We start from the raw sequence: 22,136 nt of genomic DNA, 5'->3' as shown, positions 1-22,136 counted from the left end.
AGGGGGTTTTTTTACCCGCAGGCAGAAATTCGTCCCGACCTGGGATTGAACCCACAACCTGCTGGGTGCCGCCGGACTGCCGTGACCAACTGGTTCGACCTCCTTTGGCAAGTCACTGACGAAAGGTGAAAACTAGTGTGGATGAGATCTGGCAAGCAAAGGCCCTGGTCCACGGAGCACCAAGCAAAACTCTGCACCCACCACATGCAACAAAGCCACCAAATCTGCACATTGCAATTCCATCTGTCCCTCTTTTCCCCAACAACATATCATTGGTGCCGAAAGGCGCGCAAACAAAAAAAAAATACAGGTTCCAAAATCAGCAATCTTTACTGGGATTTAGGTCCCATTAGGACCTGAACCATCCCTACTATTCCTAATCTCATATGTAACCCAAGGGTGAGTAACAAGAACAAAAGAACAGCCCCTTCAAATAGTTTGCTGGTCTTTTCAGAATGTCTGCCGTCCAAAAAAAGCCCAACTGAATCAGGTGCCATCTTGCCAAATAACATAAGTTGGTGGCCTTATCTACCAGCAGCTTCTTTGCGGGAGTTATAAGAGTCTTCGGAGACGCTCCACATCAGAGCTGAATTGCTGCTTCTGGTGAACAGTCCATCACAAGATGAAGAAAGGCATCCTTGCACTGTTTCTCCTCTTCCTCCTCACCCTTGCCTCCCAGTGTTCCTGGTGTGCAGCTGAGCGAAGCGCCGGATTATCCGCGGGGCATCGTCTCAGGCCTCACCTTCAGATACAAGAAGAATTGCAGGGTCAGTTTTTCCTCTCCCTTCTCAATTGGTGTTTCGATTTTTAAAAAATGGTGTTTCAGCTCATGCCATGATTGTTCTGGTTGTCCTGTGGAGAGTTGCTTCTGACTGAGAGACTGCTTGGATTGTTCATGAACTGAAGGCACGAAGGACCTGGAGATCCAAAGCCCCAGCAGGAGGCTTGGGTTTGGGCACGAGGTGAGCACGGTGGAGATGAAGCATCACAGGAGGATGGTCACCGGGCACAAGGGCGGCAGCATGGGTGGAGGAGCCGGCGCGGGCGGCGCCGCCGCGGGGGCGGGTGGCCGGACCGTGGGCGGCGGGGGCGCCGTGACGAGGCCGCACAACAACAAGAACGGCGCGGCGGCGCTGCCGGTGCCGGTGGCGTCCGTCCTGGCGCTGGCTCTCGCCTGCGGCGTTGCTCTTTCAGCCTTCAGCTTCTGAAGCTATTTGCTGTCTATAGAGCTGATATCAGTATCTGTGAGGTGCTAATTTCTCGATTTGTTTGTTATTACAGTGTGTAATGACCAACGGAATATCTGTCAGTATACTTCACAAAGTGTTCAGGACCGTTGTCATGACCACTTGATTCTTCTGTTTTCAGTTTTCTCTGTGTGTTTTTTTTATTTTGGGATATTTCACAACATGGCTCTATGAAGGTCATGTGAAAATTTCAGGTTTTATATGGAAAAAAACGGGAAACCCAATATTCTTCGCGAAACGTTCGCACGCATTTCGTTAGGAGGAAAAAGACTCCCCTCAAAACGTAACAAGTCACAAGGTGCGCGGCCAATTGCAGGAAGCGCACTACTGGATGCAGAAAATATTGCAGTAGTGCCAACCGGAATTTGTCGCGTATGAACCGTTCAGTTGCTTGCCGGTACTTTTATTCTTTCTTTTATTCTTTATAAGTGGAAGAGAATTTTCCATGTTGAAACGTTTTCTTTTCAAAAGTTACACCAAAACCTGATTGGCTGCTTTTCAAATGGAATCTTGTTGGCTCTAAAATTAAGAAAAACATCATTACAAACTACTACAATACATCTACGAGCAACAAAAAACTTCCTGGTGTCACCATCGTGGGCCAACTTGGTCAACATTTTCCAAAAAGTCATACATCAATGTATCCTTTTGCTCTCAACCTTGGAAGTTGGAAACACCATTCAAAATGTATCCAAGAAATTATAGAACAATTTGGTACGTACTATATATGACAATCATGAGCTGCAGCCTGCATCATCCCGTTACGTGGAATGACTCTTTGGCCATATTATTTTTAAAAATTACAGAGTACAACTTGAACACTCATAACGTAATCACGATTACACCTAGTACCGTAGCATATTTTGCTAATTCAACTTCAAAGTGGTCACCCCAAAACTCTCTAACCCCCCCCCCCCCCCCTCTAAATCCTGGCCCTGGAATGACTTTACTTTTTACATCAATAACCAGCATAATGGCTTGCAAGTGGGCCTTCAAGAATATATTTGGCCATGGTGCAAAGAAAATTCACTTCCCAACAATGGCTAGAAAGATTACTGTAACCTTTTTGTTTGTCTTTTATTGAACCTGTACTCGTTTTGTTCCTTTTACTATTAATATATAATAAGTATGGGATAACTCATGTTCCTAAGAGAAACAAGTTAGAAGCAAAGTAAGACACGAGATTTGATTTTTCAGAGGTTGTCCAATTGTCAGTCAATTAGGGCTCTCTTTATGCAAAACTGCAAATGATGACCCAAATTAGAATTATAAAGTATATTATTATTATTATTATTATTATTATTATTATTATTATTATTATTATTATTATTTGAGCACAATATCTTACAGCTACATAACTAAGATTTAAAAAAATTTCCCGAATCATAAAAAGCAAGGGCCAGGAGTCCAGGACGACTAGCAGAATACGACCACAATGTCTATTTCAGGTGTCCAATATTGAATATGAATTCAACTCAACGACAAAGTTAATAAAATAGTTGGGCTAAGCCAATTTGGGCTGGGGTTATCATCTTTTTATTGTGGCATACTAGCAGCTCTATTACGGCCCATGAAGAAATCAAAGCCATCTTTTATATTTCCTATCTTATTTAATTTCAAAAAAAATACCCAATGAATTGCAAGGTGTATAGTATGAGTTTTTTTATAACCAGGTTCAATCACAAAAAAATAATAAAGGCAGCAACTATAAAGTTACGAAAACAATATAGTGTCACGTTTTACCATTTTCGTTGAACATGTTTTTGAGTTGTACAAAGTTACACACATGGTAGTCGCTAGTTTGTTTACCTAAAAAACTCACCTCTAGGGGGGGAAAGACCGCCCCATGGTATTTTACCAAAGGAAGATGTCTTTTCCCACACAGAATGAGAAAACTCCCGAATTTCCGCCCATTCATACACAGTGCATGTAACCCGTGAGAATAGACGATCCACGTCCACACACATGATGGACCAGCGACCAATGTCGGGCCCAAACGTGCTTTGGACATAGGATAGGCGAGTGAGTTTTTTTTTGTGAAAACCAGGTTTCAAGACCTAGTCGGCTGGCAAGTCTAACCCCTATCCAACCACTGAGCTGTCGCTCAGTTCGCACTAGTTCGTTTACATAGTTAGGTAATGAATCAAAAAGCTATAAATATTTTTTAATAATAATAATATTTTATATGAAGCATCCTTTAAATGGGGTGATCTGCACTGATACAGTTCAACGGGTATTTTTTAAATATTAAATTTAGGCCGTCAATTTCTGCTTAAATAAATAAAAGATGAATATTAATCTAGTGGTAGGGATTTATTACGTAATTTCCGCCCATTCATACACAGTGCCTGTAACCCAGTCAATTTAGTATACTAACTATTTCTACAAGTGTTGGTAGATATTGTTATGCAGACAATTAAGAAAGAAAACACACCTCAAAACCAAGGAAGCACACTCCTCAATCCAAGGCAAAAGGCTTCGACAGAGCACACCGTTCAGCCTCATATGGATCAAAGAGCCCACAAACACAAGCAATCGACTTAGGATAGGGCCGGCGCACGCACAACCGACCTAAGGGTCCACCTAGCAGTCACTCAGCTAAAGATGAGGTACGTTGGAACTAGGGCCAGGTCGGCCGAACCGGGTTCAGCTCCACCGCCTTAAAATCTTCGACATGACAGCTCTCCATTGGCCCTCAACGTCGGTTCCAAGCGCAAAAGCTTCAATCCCCGGCCGAAACACCCCTTGTTACCATCTATAAATACTGGGGGGTTCTCATTTGGAGACACACAACTGTTGATGCGAAAATCTGCCGATCGGATCCTCGCGTTCCACATGCGCTAGGGCCGAGGAGATCTTCTTCGCTCTGACATACCGAACCCAACAATGCACATGTGGTGCACTGGAGTGCCAGTCAATTTGACCTGCAATTGACAAGGAGGATAAAATATTCAATTCTAGGAGCTATCGGCTAGCTAGTCGATATCGATGACATCAACAAATCGGTTATCGGACAACCGATTCGGGGAGGCAAGCTGCGCCTAAAGCGACGTAGCTTGTGAGAAACACGTAGATCCAGATCCAGTCAGCTATGATCGTGAGGTCATGAAAGAAGCCGATAGCGAATAGATCTAGACGGGATAACTTGTGAAAAAACTTAAAACGAACTAGATTGAACAGATTTATCTAGCAAGATCTAAGCAGATGTCGATAACTTGTGGTAAAATCTTAAAACAAACCAGATCAAGCGGATTAACCTAGCAAAATCTAAGCAGATATCGATAACTTATGATAAAAGCTAAAACAAGCTAGACTAAATAGATTAATCTAACCAGAGATAACTTGTACTGATAAACTGTGAACAAAATTAGATAAAGGTAAGGGCGATGTGTCGCGAACCTAAAATCTAACATGTTCGATAATATGAGCGCTATAGACAGAGGAAGAAGCGACGCACCATCAACGTGGGCCTATCTATGCAATTTGACTCGAAACTCACTAGCAAACAATGAGCGTGCCTGCTGAGAAGAACTCGTAAAGGGAAAAAACTACTTCGCCTAAGGGTTTGGCGAAGTCGCCGACATGAAAGGTAGATGCGATAAAAGTAGAGTTGTTTGGATGTGGCTGATCAAAGTTTATAAGTATCAGAGATTTTCTATTTATAGCCTAAACCTAGATCCCTTCTGCAAGAAACAAACTTGGTGACGTGAGATTAGAACTTGACTAACAAGAAACAAACTTGCCTCAACAAACAATAAGAAATCTATGAGATAACTTGGTGACGTGATCCCATTAGCTCCTTCTGTCAACTCCACCATCTGCGACACTCATTTTGGCCCATAAGCCCAATATGCCCATTTCTCTTCTCTATTCAAACGCTGACCCATTTCTTCATTGGTTGCTCGCCCAACAGACTGACACCAAAAAATGGTGTCAACACATGTCTATTGGGTATTTTAGCGTCACGAATAAATCCCTACTACTAGGTTGACGCTCACATTTTATGTATTTATGCAGGGATTGACGACATAAAATTGATACTTAAGCACTGTCAACAACACTCCCACACTTAGCCTTTGCTCATCCTCGAGCGAAGGAGAACGAACTATGGTAGAACATGATTTCCGAAGATATAAAGTGAGCATAAGAGATATTCTGAGCCATACCTTGTACTTGTGAATTTGAGGTGTCTATCATGCCATCTTGGGTGGTTGAGTTATGGAATGGTCTTGAATCAAATCACTTCTACTCTTCATGTCAAGTGACTTGGAATTTTTCAATAAGTTTTCAAAACAAATCTTGCTTAGCTCCTCATTTGATTCTCTCGGATCGCTCAATGTGTGTGTGTCCTTACCAAAGCATTTGACTTACCTTTTCTTCATCCTAGACTCAAGGTGGAATAATGATGACTATATGTTGAGCTCAAGGTAGGGTATGAAGGATAAGGCATACTTGTATCACATATATTGCGAAGTCAAAAACTAGATCCAAAGAGAAAAACAAATCATACAATCAGATCAAGATGTGCAAGTGTATGGATTGTGGTGGATGAGATGGAAACTCCTTTTGTATGATCTCTCTCTCTCTGTATGAATTCTTTTGAGAGCATGGCTATCTTTTTGTTTTTTCCATGGACCTTCATGTGTCTATATTTTTTTTTCAATACCTAGACCTTCATGTGTCCATATTTTTTTTGATAGCCCATGCCTCTCCCTTTTTTAATAACAACTAGAGAGAGACCAACACAATGTATGGAGCAATTATTTTGTGGAATGGATGGATGGTATAATACTAACTTCTCATATAAGCATACCAAAGGGGTATATAATGTGCACGTGAATTTTGATCACGAAAGTATGAAAAGAATTCTCTAAAGAGTCACAATAATTTGACAAAGCTCAATGCAAGACAAGCAATATATCTGTAAATAGTTTTCATGATGTATCATCATATCGCTTTGGTAGGACTTCGGCATATTAAAGTGGAGCTTCGCAATGGGTTTTCCAAAATTTCCAAATAAATTTCCCAAGCATTTGAGCATCAAGAGTGAAGGTCATATCATTCAAACCATATTTCAAACATCAACTACATAGATAACCATGCTTTCCTAAGAATTTTTGTTCACAAGCATCAAGATGATAAGTATGGAACAATACATATGCAAGCCAACCATAGGAAACATGTAGAGCAGGTAGAAGACACTAATTCATTTTGAGTTTGATTTTATTGAGTTAGAATTAAAATCTATTCTCTCATGAATCAAATAGAGTTGAGAGATAGAGGATGCACAAACCATCGCTTTCAAAGAAGATGGAGATCAAGGAAGTGATGATTCAGCCAAACCACCGGGTGGCCGACTGACTCTGGTGTCTTTGCCTTGTCCTTGTCATGTTGGTGTAGACGATGTTGTGTGATACATCTGTGGGGGATCTTGAATATGTATGGCAATGATGGTCTTGAGAGATCTCCCCCACACTTGTACTTGTACCTGGTGTTGTATTCAACGAGATCGTGGAAACAAAATAATGGCTCTGCCGGTTTTAAGAACTAGGGAGCACTAAAATTTATTCAAACTAAATTTTACTCTCACCATGAGACTTACTCTGGTGATCCTCGGGCTACTCCCAGAAGGGCTTTGTTTAAAGTCAAAAGTAGGACATATCTAGAGGTGCTTACCTTTTGAGATGTTAGACTTAGCACAAGATTTGTGAGTGTTAGTGCTAAGATTAGCTCTTGAGAGATGTGAGACCAAGGTGTTCCACCTTGTGTGCCGGTTCTAGAGTGAACCAACTTGTATCTCGATGCGTCAGCTATCCTTGGAGTCTTGGTGGCTCGCCAGCATGTCTTCGCCCCTCCGGCTTGGTGTGGTGCGGCGTCGACGACATTGTGCGGGGGATGTGGAGACCCCCATCTTTTGTGGAAAAGCTCCTTATTAGCGGAAAACGGAGTCAAGATGACCGGGAACTTGGGTAAGCTTTGGTGGCATTGCCTCGATGGCAAGTCAAGGAGTTCCCAGAAGAGACTTGGTGGCCGAGAAGCAATACTCTTGATTGAGTAGCTTAGCCTAACCGAAGCAAGGGATAAATCTCGTGTCAAGAGTTTGCTTCCTCTCATCCCTATTTAAGCTTCCGCATTTCATATTACAACTTGTGTGCTTTTATATTTTTAGTGTAGTATCTTGCTAGTATTAGATATAGGTTGCAAAACTCTTTAGAGATAAAAGTTTCACACTAGAAGAACTATAGTTGCACATCTAGATAATATGTTTTAGATTAAGTTTTTGTACAAACTAGTTAGAGAAATTGGTTAAGGTTTTAAATTGCCTAATTCACCCCTCCCCCTCTTAAGCTACTGTTGGGGAGAAGACTCCACCAAGCAGTAGAGACAGGAGGGCACCGAAGACACAAAATGAGATCTGGCTGGAAAAACTCTAGCCCAGAGAGAGCCCCCTTTGACCCCTTGGAACAACTGTATATATAGACGGGAGGGAGGTGGCAATTTGCCCCCGATCCCCTGAAAAGTACATGATTTACATTTAGGCCCTTGGGCCTTTACAATCAGCCCATTTAGCTATATGGGCTGGGCCATTTCCCCAACAGTAGCATCTTAGCTACTTTGGTTTAGTCGATATGACAAAGCATAGTAGCTGAATACATTTGAATTGGCCCACACCTATATCGAGAGACCTATCTCGACCTTGGCCACGAAGATTGTCGACGAGCTGAACTCTGTCGACAAGGGCAAAGGCGAAGTCGTCATCGCCGAAGGTAGACGGTGAGCCCCTCGAGCCAAACTCTGTCGATAAGGGCGAAGGCGAAGTCGTCATCGCCGAAGGTAGATGGCGAGCCCCTCGAGCCGAACTCTATCAACGAGGGCGAAGCCGAAGTCATCGTCGCTGAAGGTAGACGACGAGCCCCTCGAGCCGAACTCTGTCGACGAGGGTGAAGCCGAAGTCGTCGTCGCCGAAGGTAGACGGCGAGCCCCTCGAGCCGAACTCTATCGATGAGGGTGAAGGCGAAGTCGTCGTCGCCGAAGGTAGACGGCGAGCCCCTCGAGCCGAACTCTGTCGGTGAGGGCGAAGGCGAAATCGTCGTCGCCGAAGGTGGACGGCGAGCCCCTCGAGCCGAACTCTGTCGACGAGGGCAAAGCCGAAGTCGTCGTCGCTGAAGGTAGATGGCGAGCCCCTCAAGCCGAGCTCTGTCTACAAGGGTGAAGGCGAAGTCATCGTCGCCGAAGGTAGACAGCGAGCCCCTCGAGCCGAACTCTGCCGATGAGGGCGAAGCCGAAGCCGTCGTTGCCGAAGGTAGACGGCAAGCCCCTCGAGTTGAACTCTGTCGACGAGGGCAAAGCAGAAGCCGTCGTCACCGAAGCTAGACGGTGAGCCTCTCAAGCAGAACTCTGTCGACGAGGGCGAAGCCAAAGCCGTCGTCGCCGAAGGTAGACGGCGAGCCCCTCGAGCCGAACTCTGTCGACGAGGGCAAAGCCGAAGCCGTCGTCACCGAAGCTAGATGGCGAGCCCCTCAAGCCGAACTCTGTCGACGAGGGCCAAGCCAAAGCCGTCGTCGCCGAAGGTAGACGGCGAGCCCCTCGAGCCGAACTCTATCGACGAGGGCAAAGCCGAAGCCGTCGCCGCCGAAGCTAGACGACGAGCCCCTCGAGGCGAACTCTGTCAACGAGGGCAAAGCCGAAGCCGTCATCGCCGAAGGTAGACGGCGAGACCCTCGAGCCTTACTCTGTCAACGACGGCTAAGGCGAAGTCGTCGGCGCCGAAGGTAGACGGCGAGCCGCTCGAGCCGAACTCTGTCGACAAGGGTGAAGCCGAAGCTGTCGTCCCCGAAGGTAGATGGCGAGCCCCTCGAGCCGAACTCTGTCGACGAGGGAAAAGCCGAAGCCGTCGTCGCCGAAGCTAGACGGCGAGCCCCTCGAGCCGAACTTTGTCGACAAGGGCGAAGCCGAAGCCGTCGTCACCGAAGGTAGACGACGAGCCCCTCGAGCCAAACTCTGTCGACGAGGGCGAAGGCAAAGTCATCGTTGCCGAAGGTAGACAGCGAGCCCCTCGAGCCGAACTCTGTCGACAAGGGCAAAACCGAAGTCGCGGTTGTCGTCAAAGCCGAAATAACGAGCACCGGGCAAGAATTGTTCGCCAGGGGTGCTAGGCTCCTGGCCCCACTATAGCCCCTCTTGTCAGGTGTTCGTGGTGGAGGCATCATAGAAGTGATGAAGTCCATTTTGGACGAGGATGATTAAGCCTCTCTGTTTCACGTAATAGGATCTTCCTGCCTTCGGCTTTGCGTAGTGGATGACTTTAATGTACTGGAAGTGAAGCTACGAGGAGCAGGACCCATTCAGGACATGTAACTCATGCTTACAAGCGTCTCGCTTGTTACGCACCGATGACTCCCCTTTTCGCTCGACGAAGAGGGATAGATGCTTCGGTGCATATCTGTTTTGACGAGATACTTTTTCCCAGGAGTCTTGTTTATATTCCACATGGGAATTATAAGAGGGTTCCGCCTCGTTAATAACCGCTAATATGGAACCAGAGATAAAATTTCCCCACTTCGAAGCTAATTCACCTGCAAAAACATGTCATTTTGTTTCTCATTTATTACAACGCCTGCGGCCTTTCTAGGCCGGAGTGGTTCCGTCTTTTCCTTCGACTTCACGCGCGATGGGACTTTTTTTGCCTTCGGCATTTCGCACGACAGGAGTTTCCTTCTTTAACACGGGTTGGTCATACCTAGCCTTCGGCATTTCGCACGAGAGGACTTTCCCGCCTTCGGCTTTACGCACCGAAGGACTTCTCTGCCTTCGGCTTTTCGCACCGAAGGACTTCTCTACCTTCGGCTTTTCGCACCGAAGGACTTCTCTGTCTTCGGCTTTTCGCACGACAGGACTTTCCTAACCTTGTGGTCGTGGGTTCGAGCCCCACGGTGGGCGCTAAATTGTTGGGAGAGAAGACTCCACCAAGCAGTAGCGACAGGAGGGCACCGAAGACACAAAAGGAGATCTGGCTGGAAAAGCTCTAGTCCAGAGAGAGCCCCCTTTGACCCCTTGGGTCAGCTATGTATATAGACGGGAGGGAGGTGGCAATTTGCCTCCAACCCCTAAAAAGTATATGATTTACATATGAGCTCTTGGGCCTTTACAATTAGCCCATTTAGCTATATGGGCTGGGCTATTTCCCCAACAACTATGAATACCTGATCACTTTCATTCACGTTTCTAGCCCCCACGAAGTAAGAGTAGATAGAAAGTCGGGCTCGCAAAGAAAATGGAATCCGGTGGCCAACGACTCGAGAAGAACAGAACAAATTGTTAGCCCAGCAAACTTAATAGTCCCGAATCGGTGGCGAACTACTTTTGCTATCAATCGCATCATAGTAATCTGAGTTACTACAATCAATTTAGCAAATATATGTTTTATAATTTTAAATTTATTTACCTTTATATATATATTAATTTATTTTTTAAAAAAACTTTCTATTAATCTAATAAACCTTGAGGTCTTCGTCAATTTGAGCTTGTTTTCTTAGACCCTATTTGTTTTCAAAGAAAATCTTGGTATTTAAGAGTATTAAATAAAATATATTTATAAAATATTTTTGATAGATGAGTGCTAATTCGCGAGACGAATCAAATGAGTCTAATTAATTCATGAGTTGCTACAGAGATACTATCCTCTAATTATGAATTAATATACCTCATTAAATTCGTCTCGCAGTTTAGCCCTAGAATTCTGTAATTATTTTTATAATTAAATTTTATTTAATACTTTAAAATAGTAAAATTCTCTTTGATGTGATAGAGATTAAAATTTAGACTCTGTATCAACAGGCCCTTAGATCACGGGCAGCGTAAGGAAGTAACGCGGGCCGCGTAGCATCTTGGGGCAGCGTTGTGCGACGACGCACGCTGCCCGATTAGTCCTCAACAAACCGGCGTGATTAGCCCTCACTCTGTTCTGCTGGCTGTGGCTGATGGCTGGTGTTGATTTGTTTTAAGAGAAAATTATTACTAGTTGGCTGATGGCTGGTGGTTGGTGCTGGTTTGTTACACTGTTAAAAAAAACTTGACCTGTGGGGGGTAAGACCGCCCCCACGGCATTGTTTTGAGATGTAGAATGACCTTCTCACAGCAGGCCAAGAAACCCCCGAACCCCTGCCCCACCCGTACACAGGGGCCCGTCGCCTTTTGAGTTAGGCCGGGCTCCACAGTGCTTTGGACATGAGGCAAGTGAGGGGGTTTTTTTAACCGGAGCCGGAAATTCGCCCTTTCTGGGGATCGAACCCATGACCTCCGGAGTGCCACCGGACTGCCGGAACCAATTGGTACACTGTTGGTTGGCTGGAGAATCAGCTGCAGAACAAAGATTCCGACCCTTTCCAAGTACGGAGTAAATTCAACCTATTGAAAATGCTTTTACGGCCACGTGGTGGTTGCCGACTGGCCTGTCGGCGCCTCCATCTTCGGTCCTTTGCGCCATTTCCTTCCTCGTGACTGCCGCTTAAAAAACAGGCCCCTGTCCAAATCCATAGAAACAGACGAAGCCCATCACCGGATATGTGGGGGCCCACAGTTCCCATTCAGCTAGTTGACTTGATCTGGTTTTTTCCCCTCCCTTTTAAATTTCTTCTCCAAATTAATTTGGGGTCAAGCTGGCAGATTCTTGAGAAATGGGAAATGATTGTGCACGTTAATGTAGTTTAACAAAGTAGGGAGTAATTTAAACAAAGCTGAATGGGTACCTTTATATATCAAGCCAATCGTTTGAAGACACTCTTCATGCCCCTTTCACAATGATTGTTAACAAAAAGGATTAGTTTATGCACAAATGTAGCTTTCCTTTCTCCTAAAGTCGCCGATTATTGACACTTGTGTATTACTCATCCTCATTGGAAAATCGGAGCTTCTGGCGTCTGCTCAGAAACACGGTCCCTCTCAAAGGTTGGTGCTTTTTCTGCCTGCTGGTTTCTTTTCTTCATGATTTGCATTAGACAAGCACGCGCTAATCTGTACGTCACGACTTGTCATCTTCCACTCTGGATTCTCCTTGTGATAATCCACTCAGCAAAGCATCCAAAAAGCAAGCTAGTAATCCCCTTTTTGGTTTCTTTGAAGATTCCGTTGTTTCCAGCCGTGTGCAGCACTGTTCTATCTGTTGATTTGGCATTGGTGTGATAGCACAAATCTTTGCTTTTCTTTAGTTTCGCATCTCCTGGTTGAAGAGTAAATCTTCTTGAAATCAGTTGCTAGTTGCTACACATTCTTGCACTGCGGAATCGATGGCCGGAGTCGAGGAAGAAGGCGAGGGGGCGGCGCTGCGGGAGGCTCTGCGTCAGCAGGCGCGGAACGTGGAGGAGTTGCGGGCCGAGCTGGAGGAGGAGCGGCAGGCGGCGGCGTCGGGCGCGGACGAGGCGCTGGCCATGATCCTGCGCCTGCAGGCGGAGAAGGCGGCGGAGCGGATGGAGGCGGAGCAGTTCCGCCGGGTGGCGGAGGAGCGGATCCAGCACGATGAGGATACCCTCGCCTTCCTCAAGGCCGTCGTCTTCCACCAGGAGATGGAGATCAGCTCCCTCAATCGCAGGCTGCTCGCCGTCCACGCCACCGGCGACGACCCGTTTTCGCCGGCAACCGTCGATCTCCCCTGGCTCAGGAAGCTGGCCAAGAACGGCGTAGCGTCGCGGAGGAACGCGTCCCTCCCGGCGGCGCACCTGGAGGAGCTCTGCTCGGAGCTCGACGTCGTCGTGGACACCGACGCTGCTGACAAGAAGAGCTTCGGCGACAAAAGGCCGGCAAGGACGGTGTCAGACATAGGAGAGGTGATCGGCAGGGAGGACAGAGCAAGACACAACCAGTCGGCGCCGCCAAGGCTGTACCGGTCAGCCTCCCACCGCCTCCGCCGTGCACCAAGCTACTCCGCGCAATGCCGCAGGACCTCGCCGGAGATCATCGCCGAAGAAGACGAGAAATCGTGCAAGAGCAACGCCGCACTGGAAGCTGACATTGATCAGATCAAAGCCACCGTGCAGTCGCTCCAGACCGAATTGACAAAGCTGAGGGAATCCACCTTGTCCGTCGGCGATGCACATTCCCAGTTGCTAACCGAGATCCACTCGAAGCTCGACGGCGCCATCGCGCGGCAGCACAGCTTTCAGGGGGGGCAGGCATCAAGCCCTGTGCTGCCGAGGAAGACCATCAGGGAAGCAGGCACTAGCAGTTCGTCCGAGGAGCAAAGCTACCAGCCGCAGGGCGAGCTGCTGATGAACCATTTCATTGAGGTATGCGGCCTCGCCTTCTCTGCTGCCATTGTTAGGCCCCTGATCAAGGTCGCTGCATCCATGTCACTGCTTAGGTGCCTCCTGATTTTGATCTTAGCTGTGGCGATAAGAAAAGTTTTGTTGAGCTCTTGATGTGTAAGCGAAGCAGATAATCCTTTTGCTAATGATTTTTTTTGTTAGACCCCCCTTTTTTAATCACCGGAAATTGTAATAAAGGCATCGCTTCAAGATGGTTGATGCTGAAACAATAGTTTGCAATTTTTTTCGCTATCGCAACATTGAACAGCAAGATAACCATGCTGTAGAACTGTTCTAATGTATTCTCCGAAATCCGATGTGTGCTTGTTTACTGCTCCAAAGCAAATGAAACGAGTCAACGAATGATCTTTACTGTTGTGTTTTTCAGATGGTTTTTTGTTGTTGTTAGCATCATGATGAGATAATTAGCTTTTGAGCTACTTGGATAAGAGCGTCTTCTGAATTATCTCTCTCGACAGGCGATGTTGTACATAGCATGAGACGTTGAAGATCTCAACAGCATTTATTGTTCCTGAAGATTGCTTGGAGTGTGAAAGAATGACGATCTGAAGATCTAGACAGCATTTAATAGTTTTGAAGATTTGTTTAATGTGAGTAAAATCGTCGATTGCCAAATTCTTTCCTTTTTCTGTTGTTTTTGCCACTGTTGGTACATATTATGTGTACATAGTGCATATTACCGTGAGGACGAAATCGCATGTACTTATGTTACTTGTGCCAAGAAAAGGAAGTTGATGTAAAGTTATAATTGAGATAATTGTAAATGTTAAATAGTAAGTGTTTTCCCCTACACATCATTGGAAACTGGAAATATGCTGTCACTAGCGTTCACTGTCCATGGATAGTTTACCTACAATCATTTTTCTTGGACAGGCGATTACCACCAGGCGCAGCCAAATGTTTAAAAAATAACCAGAATTAAAAATAAAACTGAAGTTTAAACTGGAGTGCAATCCGTGGAAAAGCCAAAGTGGTATGTTCGAAACAGAGAGGATTAACAGCAAAAATGTACACAATATTAACCAGCTAAAATATTATTCCAACCATGGCCACAGCCATTTCCAAATTCGGTACAACCCCACCAAGCTTACTCTAACGGCCTAGGAACGCGTCCCTCCCGGCAGCGCACCTGGAGGAGCTCTGCTCGGAGCTTGACGTCGTCGTGGACACCGACGCCGCTGACAAGAAGAGCGGCAGTGACAGAAGGCCGGCGAGGACGGTGTCAGACATAGGCGAGGGGATCGGCAGCGAGGACAGAGCAACACACAACCAGTCGGTGGCCGTACCGGTCAGCCTCCCACCGCCTCCGCCGTGCACAGAGCTACTCCGCACAATGCCGCAAAACCTCCCCGGAGATCATAGCCGAAGAAGACGAGAAGTCGTGCAAGAGCAACGCCGCACTGGAAGCCGACATTGAGCAGATCAAAGCCACCGTGCAGTGGCTCCAGACCGAATTGACAAAGCTGAGGGAATCCACCTTGTCCGTCGGCGATGCACATTCCCAGTTGCTAACCGAGATCCACTCGAAGCTCGACGGCGCCATCGCGTGGCAGCACAGCTTTCAGGGGGGCCATGAATCAAGCCCTGTGCTGCCGAAGAAGGCCATCAAGGAAGCAGGCAGTAGCAGTTCGTCCGAGGAGCAAAGCTACCAGCCGCAGGGCGAGCTGCTGACGAACCATTTCGTTGAGGTATGTGGCCTCGCCTTCTCTGCTGCCATTGTTAGGCCCCTGACCCCTGATTAAAGTCGCTGCAACCATGTCGCGGCTTAGGTGCCTTCTGATTTTGATCTTAGCTGTGGCGATAAGAAAAGTTTTTATGAGCACTTGATGTGTAAGCGAAGCAGATAACACTTTTGCTAATGATTTTTTTTCTAGACCCCCTTTTTTAATCACCAGGCATTGTAATAATGGCATCTCTTCAAGATGATTGATGCTCAAACAATAATTTGCAATATTTTTCACTTATATAGAAACAATGAACAACAAGATGACCAAGCCAATGCACAAGTGACAACAAAAAATTGTCGCTGTAGAACTGTTCTAATGTATTATCCGAATTCCGATGTGTGCTTGTTTACTGCTCCGAAGCAAATGAAACAGTCAACGAATGATTTTTACTGTTGTGTTTTTCAGATGGATTTTTGTTGTTAGCATCATGATATGAGATAACTAGCATTTGAGCTGCTGCTTGAATAAGAACTGCCTCGACAGGCGATGTTGTACATAGCATGAGTGAGACGGTGAAGATCACAACAGAATTTATTGGTCCTGTGAGTAAAAATGAATATCTAGGCAGCATTTACTAGTTTTGACGATTGCTTAATGTGAGTAAAAGATCAACGATTGCTGAATTCTTTCCTTTTTTCTGTTGTTTTGCCACTGTTGGTACATAGTACATATTGCCGCGAGAATGAAATCGCACGCACTTATTCTACTACTGTGACAGGAAAAGGAAGTTCATGTAAAGTTATACTTGCGATAATTGTAAATGTCAAATAGTCGTGTTTTCCCCTCGACGTCATTGGAAGTTGGAAATATGCTGTCCCTAGCGCTCACGGTCCATGGATAGTTTACCTACAATCATTTTCTTGGACGATTGCCACCAGCAGCCAAATGTTCAACAAATGATCAGAACTAAAAAAAATGAAGTTTAAACTGGAGTGCAATGGTATGTTCGCAACCGAGGAGATTAAGAGCAAAAAAATATACGCAACATTAACCAGCTGAAATATTATTCCAACCATGGCAACAGCCATTTCCAAATTCGGCACAACCCTACCAAGCTTTCTCAGTTACCTTGTTTCCATGGAAGGAATGAATACCGTAACCATGATAAGGTCAAGGTCTATAAGTGGCAGAAACTATGTTTAATGATAGGCTATGAGACTGGCTGACTGGTTATGTACTAAATTTTGCTAACCCTGCAGAACTTGCAATACTCTGTTCAAATAAACAAAATAAGAATCAGTTAGTGAATTAAACGACCATATAAGAGAAATAAATTCCAGATAGAAATAAACTAGAAACAGCATACCCAAAAAGCTGATCGACCAATATTATATAACACTAAGAAATTTGTAACCAGGGTAGGTAATATGATGAGGCCCAAAAAATCTTCCAGCTGTCAGTTAAGAATCCTAGTAAAAATAATCACAAGGGTTAGCATCTCCTAACAAATTTGCAGCTGATCAAAATTTTCAGTTGCAGTCGTATTGTTGCAAAAATTCTAAGAAAGGTAATGTACTAATTAAGCTTCCAGACCAGCCACTTGCGTGATGATTGAATCGACTCTGCAAATTCATGACTCCCCACCAAACAAGATTAGGATCTCACTTTTTGTACCTATTCTTTTGAAGTTGAATTTGGTAACTAGAGACTGCCTGATAACCTGATGGGGTCGGGTAAAAATTTTAGAACTGATAGCCTACACTGATTCACTAGATTTTAAGGTTGTCAAGGCATTAAGAATGTGTTTGGTTTAGAGCCTAATAGCCAAGATCGGCAAAACAGACACATAAAATTTGATTTTTCTTTATCACTGATAGAATGTATAGTTGTGTGCGTATACTCGCGACCCATATTGGGCGTGTACATCTTCTTGTACTGCAAGCCACATTGGCTATATAATGAGAGGTCACCCCCCCACCCCCACCCACATTGGGTGTGTGGTGTTTCCCTGTTCCCTCTACCTTTCTACATGGAAGGCCCACCTGTTGCCGACCCCTCTGAGTATCGCAACCTCGCCGGTGCTCTTCAGTACCTCACTCTGACGCGTCCGGATCTTGCATATGCAGTGCAGCAGGTCTGCCTGTTCATGCACGGTCTCCGGGAGCCTCACCTTGCACTGATCAAGCGCATTCTTCGCTATGTGAAGGGTTCCTAGTCCGCCGGCCTCCACATCGGCACCGGGCCGGTCGACAAGCTGGTCGCCTACTCCGACGCTGACTGGGCAGGCTGCCCCGATTCCCACCGCTCCACATCAGGCTTCTGCGTCTTCCTCGGAGACAGCTTGGTGTCTTGGTCGTCCAAACGGCAAACCACGGTGTCCCGGTCCAGTGCGGAGGCCGAGTACCGGGCTGTTGCTCATGTGGTCGCCGAATGTTGCTGGCGGCGCCAACTCCTTCAGGAACTCCACGTCCCGCTGAAGGTAGCTACCGTGGTCTACTGCGACAACGTCAGCGCCGTCTACATGACTGCCAACCCGGTCCACCACCGCCGTACCAAGCACATTGAGATCGACATACACTTCGTTCGCGAGAAGGTGGCTCTCGGCGAAGTTCGTGTTCTTCATGTGCCGTCACAATATCAGTTTGCTGATATCATGACACAAGAGCTTCCTCTGCAGCTGTTTCAGGATTTTCGGTCCAGCCTTTGCATCCGGAGTCCTGATGCTTCGACTGAGGGCGGGTGATAGGATGTATAGCTGTGTGCGTATACTCGAGGCCCATATTGGGCGTGTACATCTTCTTGTACTGCAAGCCACATTAGCTATATAATGAAAGGTCAACCCCCCCCCAACACACACATTGGGTGTGTGGTGTTTCCCTATTCCCTCTACCTTTCTAAAATCATAAATCAATTATTGTTTCTTGGCCTTGTTTTTTCTCTAGCGTGAAGTTTGAACTTTTCAGGGGATTTTGTATAGGAGAGTCCAATAGTCTAGTACTGCTCGCTCAATTTTTTCTTTGGAGCAAGAGGTCTTCACACCGTTTCGTCGTCTCAATGGCAATATTTCCTCACCCTCTAGCACTACTGCTCAGGCTTTTGGTTCCCCACCACCAGCACCTCCCATAGGTAATATTATCTAAGTGGTTCCTTAACTCTGGTGCGTCTTTCCATATGACTCCAGATTGCAGTTAGTGTCTCGTGTTGATCCACCTCCTACTGTTCAGACAGCTGATGGCACCTCTCTTCCAGTTTCTAGACGAGGTGTTGTTCTTTCCACATCTTCTTTTCATATTCCTATCGTGTCTCATTTTCCTCATCTGACCATGCAACCGATCTGACCGGTTGGTCCAATCACTGATACGGGCCTTCGTATCATTAGAGTTTGACTTTTCCTATGTTCAGGATCTCCGTACGGGGCTTCTGGTGGGGAATGGGCCTAGGTGTTATGAGTCTCAACGCCCATGGGAGCTTGACTAGCTGCATCTTCCTTTGACCACTCTAGCTAGTCAGGCATCCAGTTTTCCTGCTGCCGCGTCAACTAGTTTCACTACTACTTTTGCTTTGTCATTTCGAGCATATCTCCGATTCAAGAATTTCCACTTGTGTTGCTAGTGATGTTTTAGGTACTGTTTTTGATGATGTTGCTCTTTATTGTACAATTTGCAAGCTTGGCAAACAGCTGCAACCTCCCTATCCTTATAGTGATTCCCTGCCACAGTGTCCCTGTGATCTCATCCACTCTAATGTATGGGGGGCGCTCACTCCTCGTACTATATCATATTTATCAATGATTATTCCAGATTTAGTTTGGATCTATCTTATGTCATCTCGTGGGCAGTTTTTGTCTATCTACTAGCAGTTTGCCACTATAATTCGCACCTAGTTTGATTCTCCCATCTACGCTTTCCGAGCTGATTCCATCGGAGTACATTCTGACGCACATCAATGTTTTCTTGCTAATGAGGATACTCTTGCTAAAAATGGTGTCAGTGAATGCAAGGATCATCACATTCTCGAGACTTCGCGTGCCCTCCTTTCCTCTAAGCTTCCACCTCACTTCTGGGGCGAGGTTGTCTCTACAACTATCTTTTGCATTAACAGGTAGCCCTCTTCTTCGAGGGTGTAGTCCCTACGAGTCTCTTTGTTCATCCTCCATGCTACAATCACCTTCGGTGTTTCGGGTGTGCTTACTTTGTTCTCGTGAGTGCACCAAGCTGACTGCACAATCAGTTGAATGAGTTCTTCCTCCACATGAGCGCACCACTAGATGTGCCATCTCCTGAGTCTTTTCCGCAACTCCTTGGCCTACTCCCATGGAGGTTCCTGCTCATGAGTTCACCTAGATCTACACTTGTCGCCCAAGGTCTCCAACTCCATATTCTCTCAAGTCTTCTTCCTCACTCCTTGGATCTCCTTCGGCGTGGTCGTCTCTGGCGTGATCGTGGTGCTCTACGTCTTCTGTAGCGCTATGGCTTCACTATTGCTGCTATTGTTGAGCCGACCACCTACCGAGAGGTTCATCTTGATTGGCAGCATGCCATATTTGAGAAGATTGCTGCCATGGAGTGCACTGGTACTTGGGATCTTATCCCCTTACCGCCTGAAGTGACTCCAATTACTTGCAAGTGGGTCTACAAGATCATGACTTGATCTAATGGCTCACTTGAGCTTTATAAGGCTCATCTTGTAGCGCGTTGCTTTCAACAGGAGCATAGTCATGATTATGATGGAACTTTTGCTCCTGCTACCCATGTGACCACTATCCAGACTCTTCCTGCAGTTGCTTCTATCCAACAGAGGTCCATCTTCTAGTTTGATGTCAAGAATGTATTTCTTAACGGAGAATTGAGTGAGGAGGTTTACATGCAGGTTCCTCCGAGGCAGGGGTATACTATCCAAGTTGGTATGGTTTGCCATTTATGTTGCTCCCTTTATGGCCTCAAACAGGCTGAGTACTTCTCCTCTCCTCTGTTGTCACTGATGCTAGTTTTACACCAAGTGACTACGTCGCTCTCTTTATGGCCTCAAATAGGCTCCTAAACCTTATTTGAGCACTTCCCCTTTGTTGGTGTTACTGAATGCTGGTTTTACTCCTAGTGACAATGATCCTGCTCTCTTTGTGCATACTTACCCTTGTGATCGCAAGCTTCTTCTCTAGTTGATGGCATGATCATCACAGGTGATGATTCCCAATACATTGTATTTGTGAAGAAGTGCCTTAGTGATAAGTTCTTGATGTCTGATATTGGTCCTCTTCATTACTTCCTAGGACTTGAGGTATGTTCTACACTTGATGGCATCTAACTCCCAGGAGAAGTATGTTGAAAATATCCTCCCTCATGTTGCTCTCACCGATCATCATATTGTTGATACACCCCTGGAGCTAAGTGTTCACTTGCAGGACACTAATGATGAGCATCTTGATGATTCAACTCCTATCATCATCTTGTTGGCAGTGAATTCTACATTGGGATCACTCGTCCTGGCATCTCTCATGCTACCATATTTGTCTCTACTCCCATCCAGCTTCACTACACTCACCTTCGTGTTCTTCGATAACTTTGTGGAGCCATTTGTCGATGGGTGTTCTTCCCTTGCTCTAGCTCTCTCTAGCTTCAGGTGTACTATGATGCAACCTAGGCTAGTGATCCCTTCCATCACCGTTTGTCTTCCTTGGATCCTTCTTAATTGCCTCGAAAACAAAGAAGACAACAATTTCTCATTCCAGTGCTGAGGTGGAGTTGAGCTATGGCGATTGTGACAACTGAGGTCACCTAGCTCCTTGAGGATTGTGACAGCTTCCACACCAACTCCTCTTTCTTGAGACAGCACAAATGCGATAAATATTGTTCATGATCCTAGCAAACATGAACTTACAAAGAACTTTGGTGTCGATTCCTAATACATGCAATTGCAAGTGCGCGATGATGTTGTGGCCCTTCGCTACATGCCTTCAAAATTTAAGTTGGTTGATTTCTTGACGAAGGCGCAGCGCATCCTCTCCCAGCTCAGCGTTGTTGACCCACCATGAGTTGGGGGGGGGGGGTCTAGAGTATGTATACACACACGCGCGCATATACATAGTCACTAGCCTGGAGTTCTATCTGCACTTTGTATATCTTCATATCTGCCCCTTTGGGCATGGCAATAGATGAGTTGTTCATTCCTATCAGTGTTCAGGCCTTCAATCGGACGTTCAACTACATGCTTTGTTCTTGATCATAACTAAGGACCGAGCTACCATGTTTCAATTCATGCCTACATGCTTTGTCATCTTCAAAGACTGACATCCAAGCCCTTACTAACATGGCCTGAGTGCCATGATCAAGAAGATGGATGCCCAAGAGCTCGTTACTGAAAGTTGTCATCCTAGAACCTAGCTCGTGAAGCCATCAATTCAACCATTACCAACTCAAATACATTAAATTTTGATGACAAGTCTAGTGTAGAGTAGATTCTTATGGCACTTCTAAATTAGGTGTCATTACTGTTCTTTGTGTTGTAGTTATTATTTTATGGGCTAAATTAATCAGTTACTGGCTCAACAAATAAAATGCTCTCTACTCTACAATCACTATTATTGCTGATTTAATTTCTCGCTTATTTTCGGTAGCACCTCTACAAAACTTTAAAGATATTGGCTATAGCCAGTTTATCTGCAGCCACGCATGCCATTGTAGTCACCATTAGTAGCCAGCATGTCAACTAACACATAACTGACGGCCTAGTGGTCCAGGTAACAAGGTTTAGAGACAATAGAGGTTCACATAATCACAGCATATCTTAATTGACCCACCAGCTCCTATGATTGTCTACAGTTTTTTAACACAACACCTCCGGGGATATACATACTAGCTAGATCAGCGAAAAACATGTTTCCAGTTGTTCAATTGTAGCTGCAT

General features: G+C 45.6%; 3 protein-coding genes and 1 pseudogene across 7 annotated transcripts in view; 3 read left to right on the top strand and 1 right to left on the bottom strand.

The window, feature by feature from the left end:
- The first annotated feature begins 220 nt into the window (after nt 1-220).
- On the top strand, nt 221-1,367 carry LOC120711986. Its single transcript, XM_039997670.1, has 2 exons — nt 221-767; nt 907-1,367. Exons 1-2 carry the CDS (start codon nt 623-625, stop codon nt 1,206-1,208), a joined length of 447 nt encoding a protein of 148 aa, XP_039853604.1. The 5' UTR covers nt 221-622; the 3' UTR covers nt 1,209-1,367.
- Nucleotides 1,368-12,173: 10,806 nt separating this feature from the next.
- Nucleotides 12,174-14,357, top strand: LOC120711984. Of its 2 annotated transcripts, none has more exons than XM_039997668.1 (2): nt 12,174-13,528; nt 13,935-14,357. In XM_039997668.1, the coding sequence occupies exons 1-2, from the start codon at nt 12,533-12,535 to the stop codon at nt 13,953-13,955; spliced, it is 1,017 nt and encodes a 338-aa protein (XP_039853602.1). In that variant the 5' UTR covers nt 12,174-12,532; the 3' UTR covers nt 13,956-14,357. The 2 variants fall into 2 exon arrangements, with proteins under 2 accessions (XP_039853602.1, XP_039853601.1); XM_039997667.1 differs by having other exon boundaries at nt 12,179-13,528; nt 14,026-14,357.
- Nucleotides 14,358-14,404: 47 nt separating this feature from the next.
- LOC120713319 lies at nt 14,405-15,409 on the top strand (annotated as a pseudogene).
- Nucleotides 15,410-16,201: 792 nt separating this feature from the next.
- The window catches only part of LOC120711983, a 45,027-nt gene continuing 39,092 nt past the window's right edge, over nt 16,202-22,136 (bottom strand). For all 4 annotated transcript variants that reach the window (XM_039997666.1, XM_039997663.1, XM_039997665.1 and 1 more), the window contains 2 exons: nt 16,601-16,703; nt 16,202-16,506 (listed from right to left, as the gene is read on the bottom strand). The gene's annotated coding sequence lies outside the window, so the exon portion shown is untranslated. The remainder of the gene's footprint in view (nt 16,507-16,600; nt 16,704-22,136) is intronic.

This window comes from Panicum virgatum, chromosome 6K (assembly GCF_016808335.1).
Source record: "Panicum virgatum strain AP13 chromosome 6K, P.virgatum_v5, whole genome shotgun sequence".
Lineage (NCBI taxonomy): Eukaryota > Viridiplantae > Streptophyta > Magnoliopsida > Poales > Poaceae > Panicum > Panicum virgatum.
The sequence above is the reverse complement of the archived record's forward strand: the minus strand, read 5'-3'. Positions and strand labels throughout refer to the sequence as shown.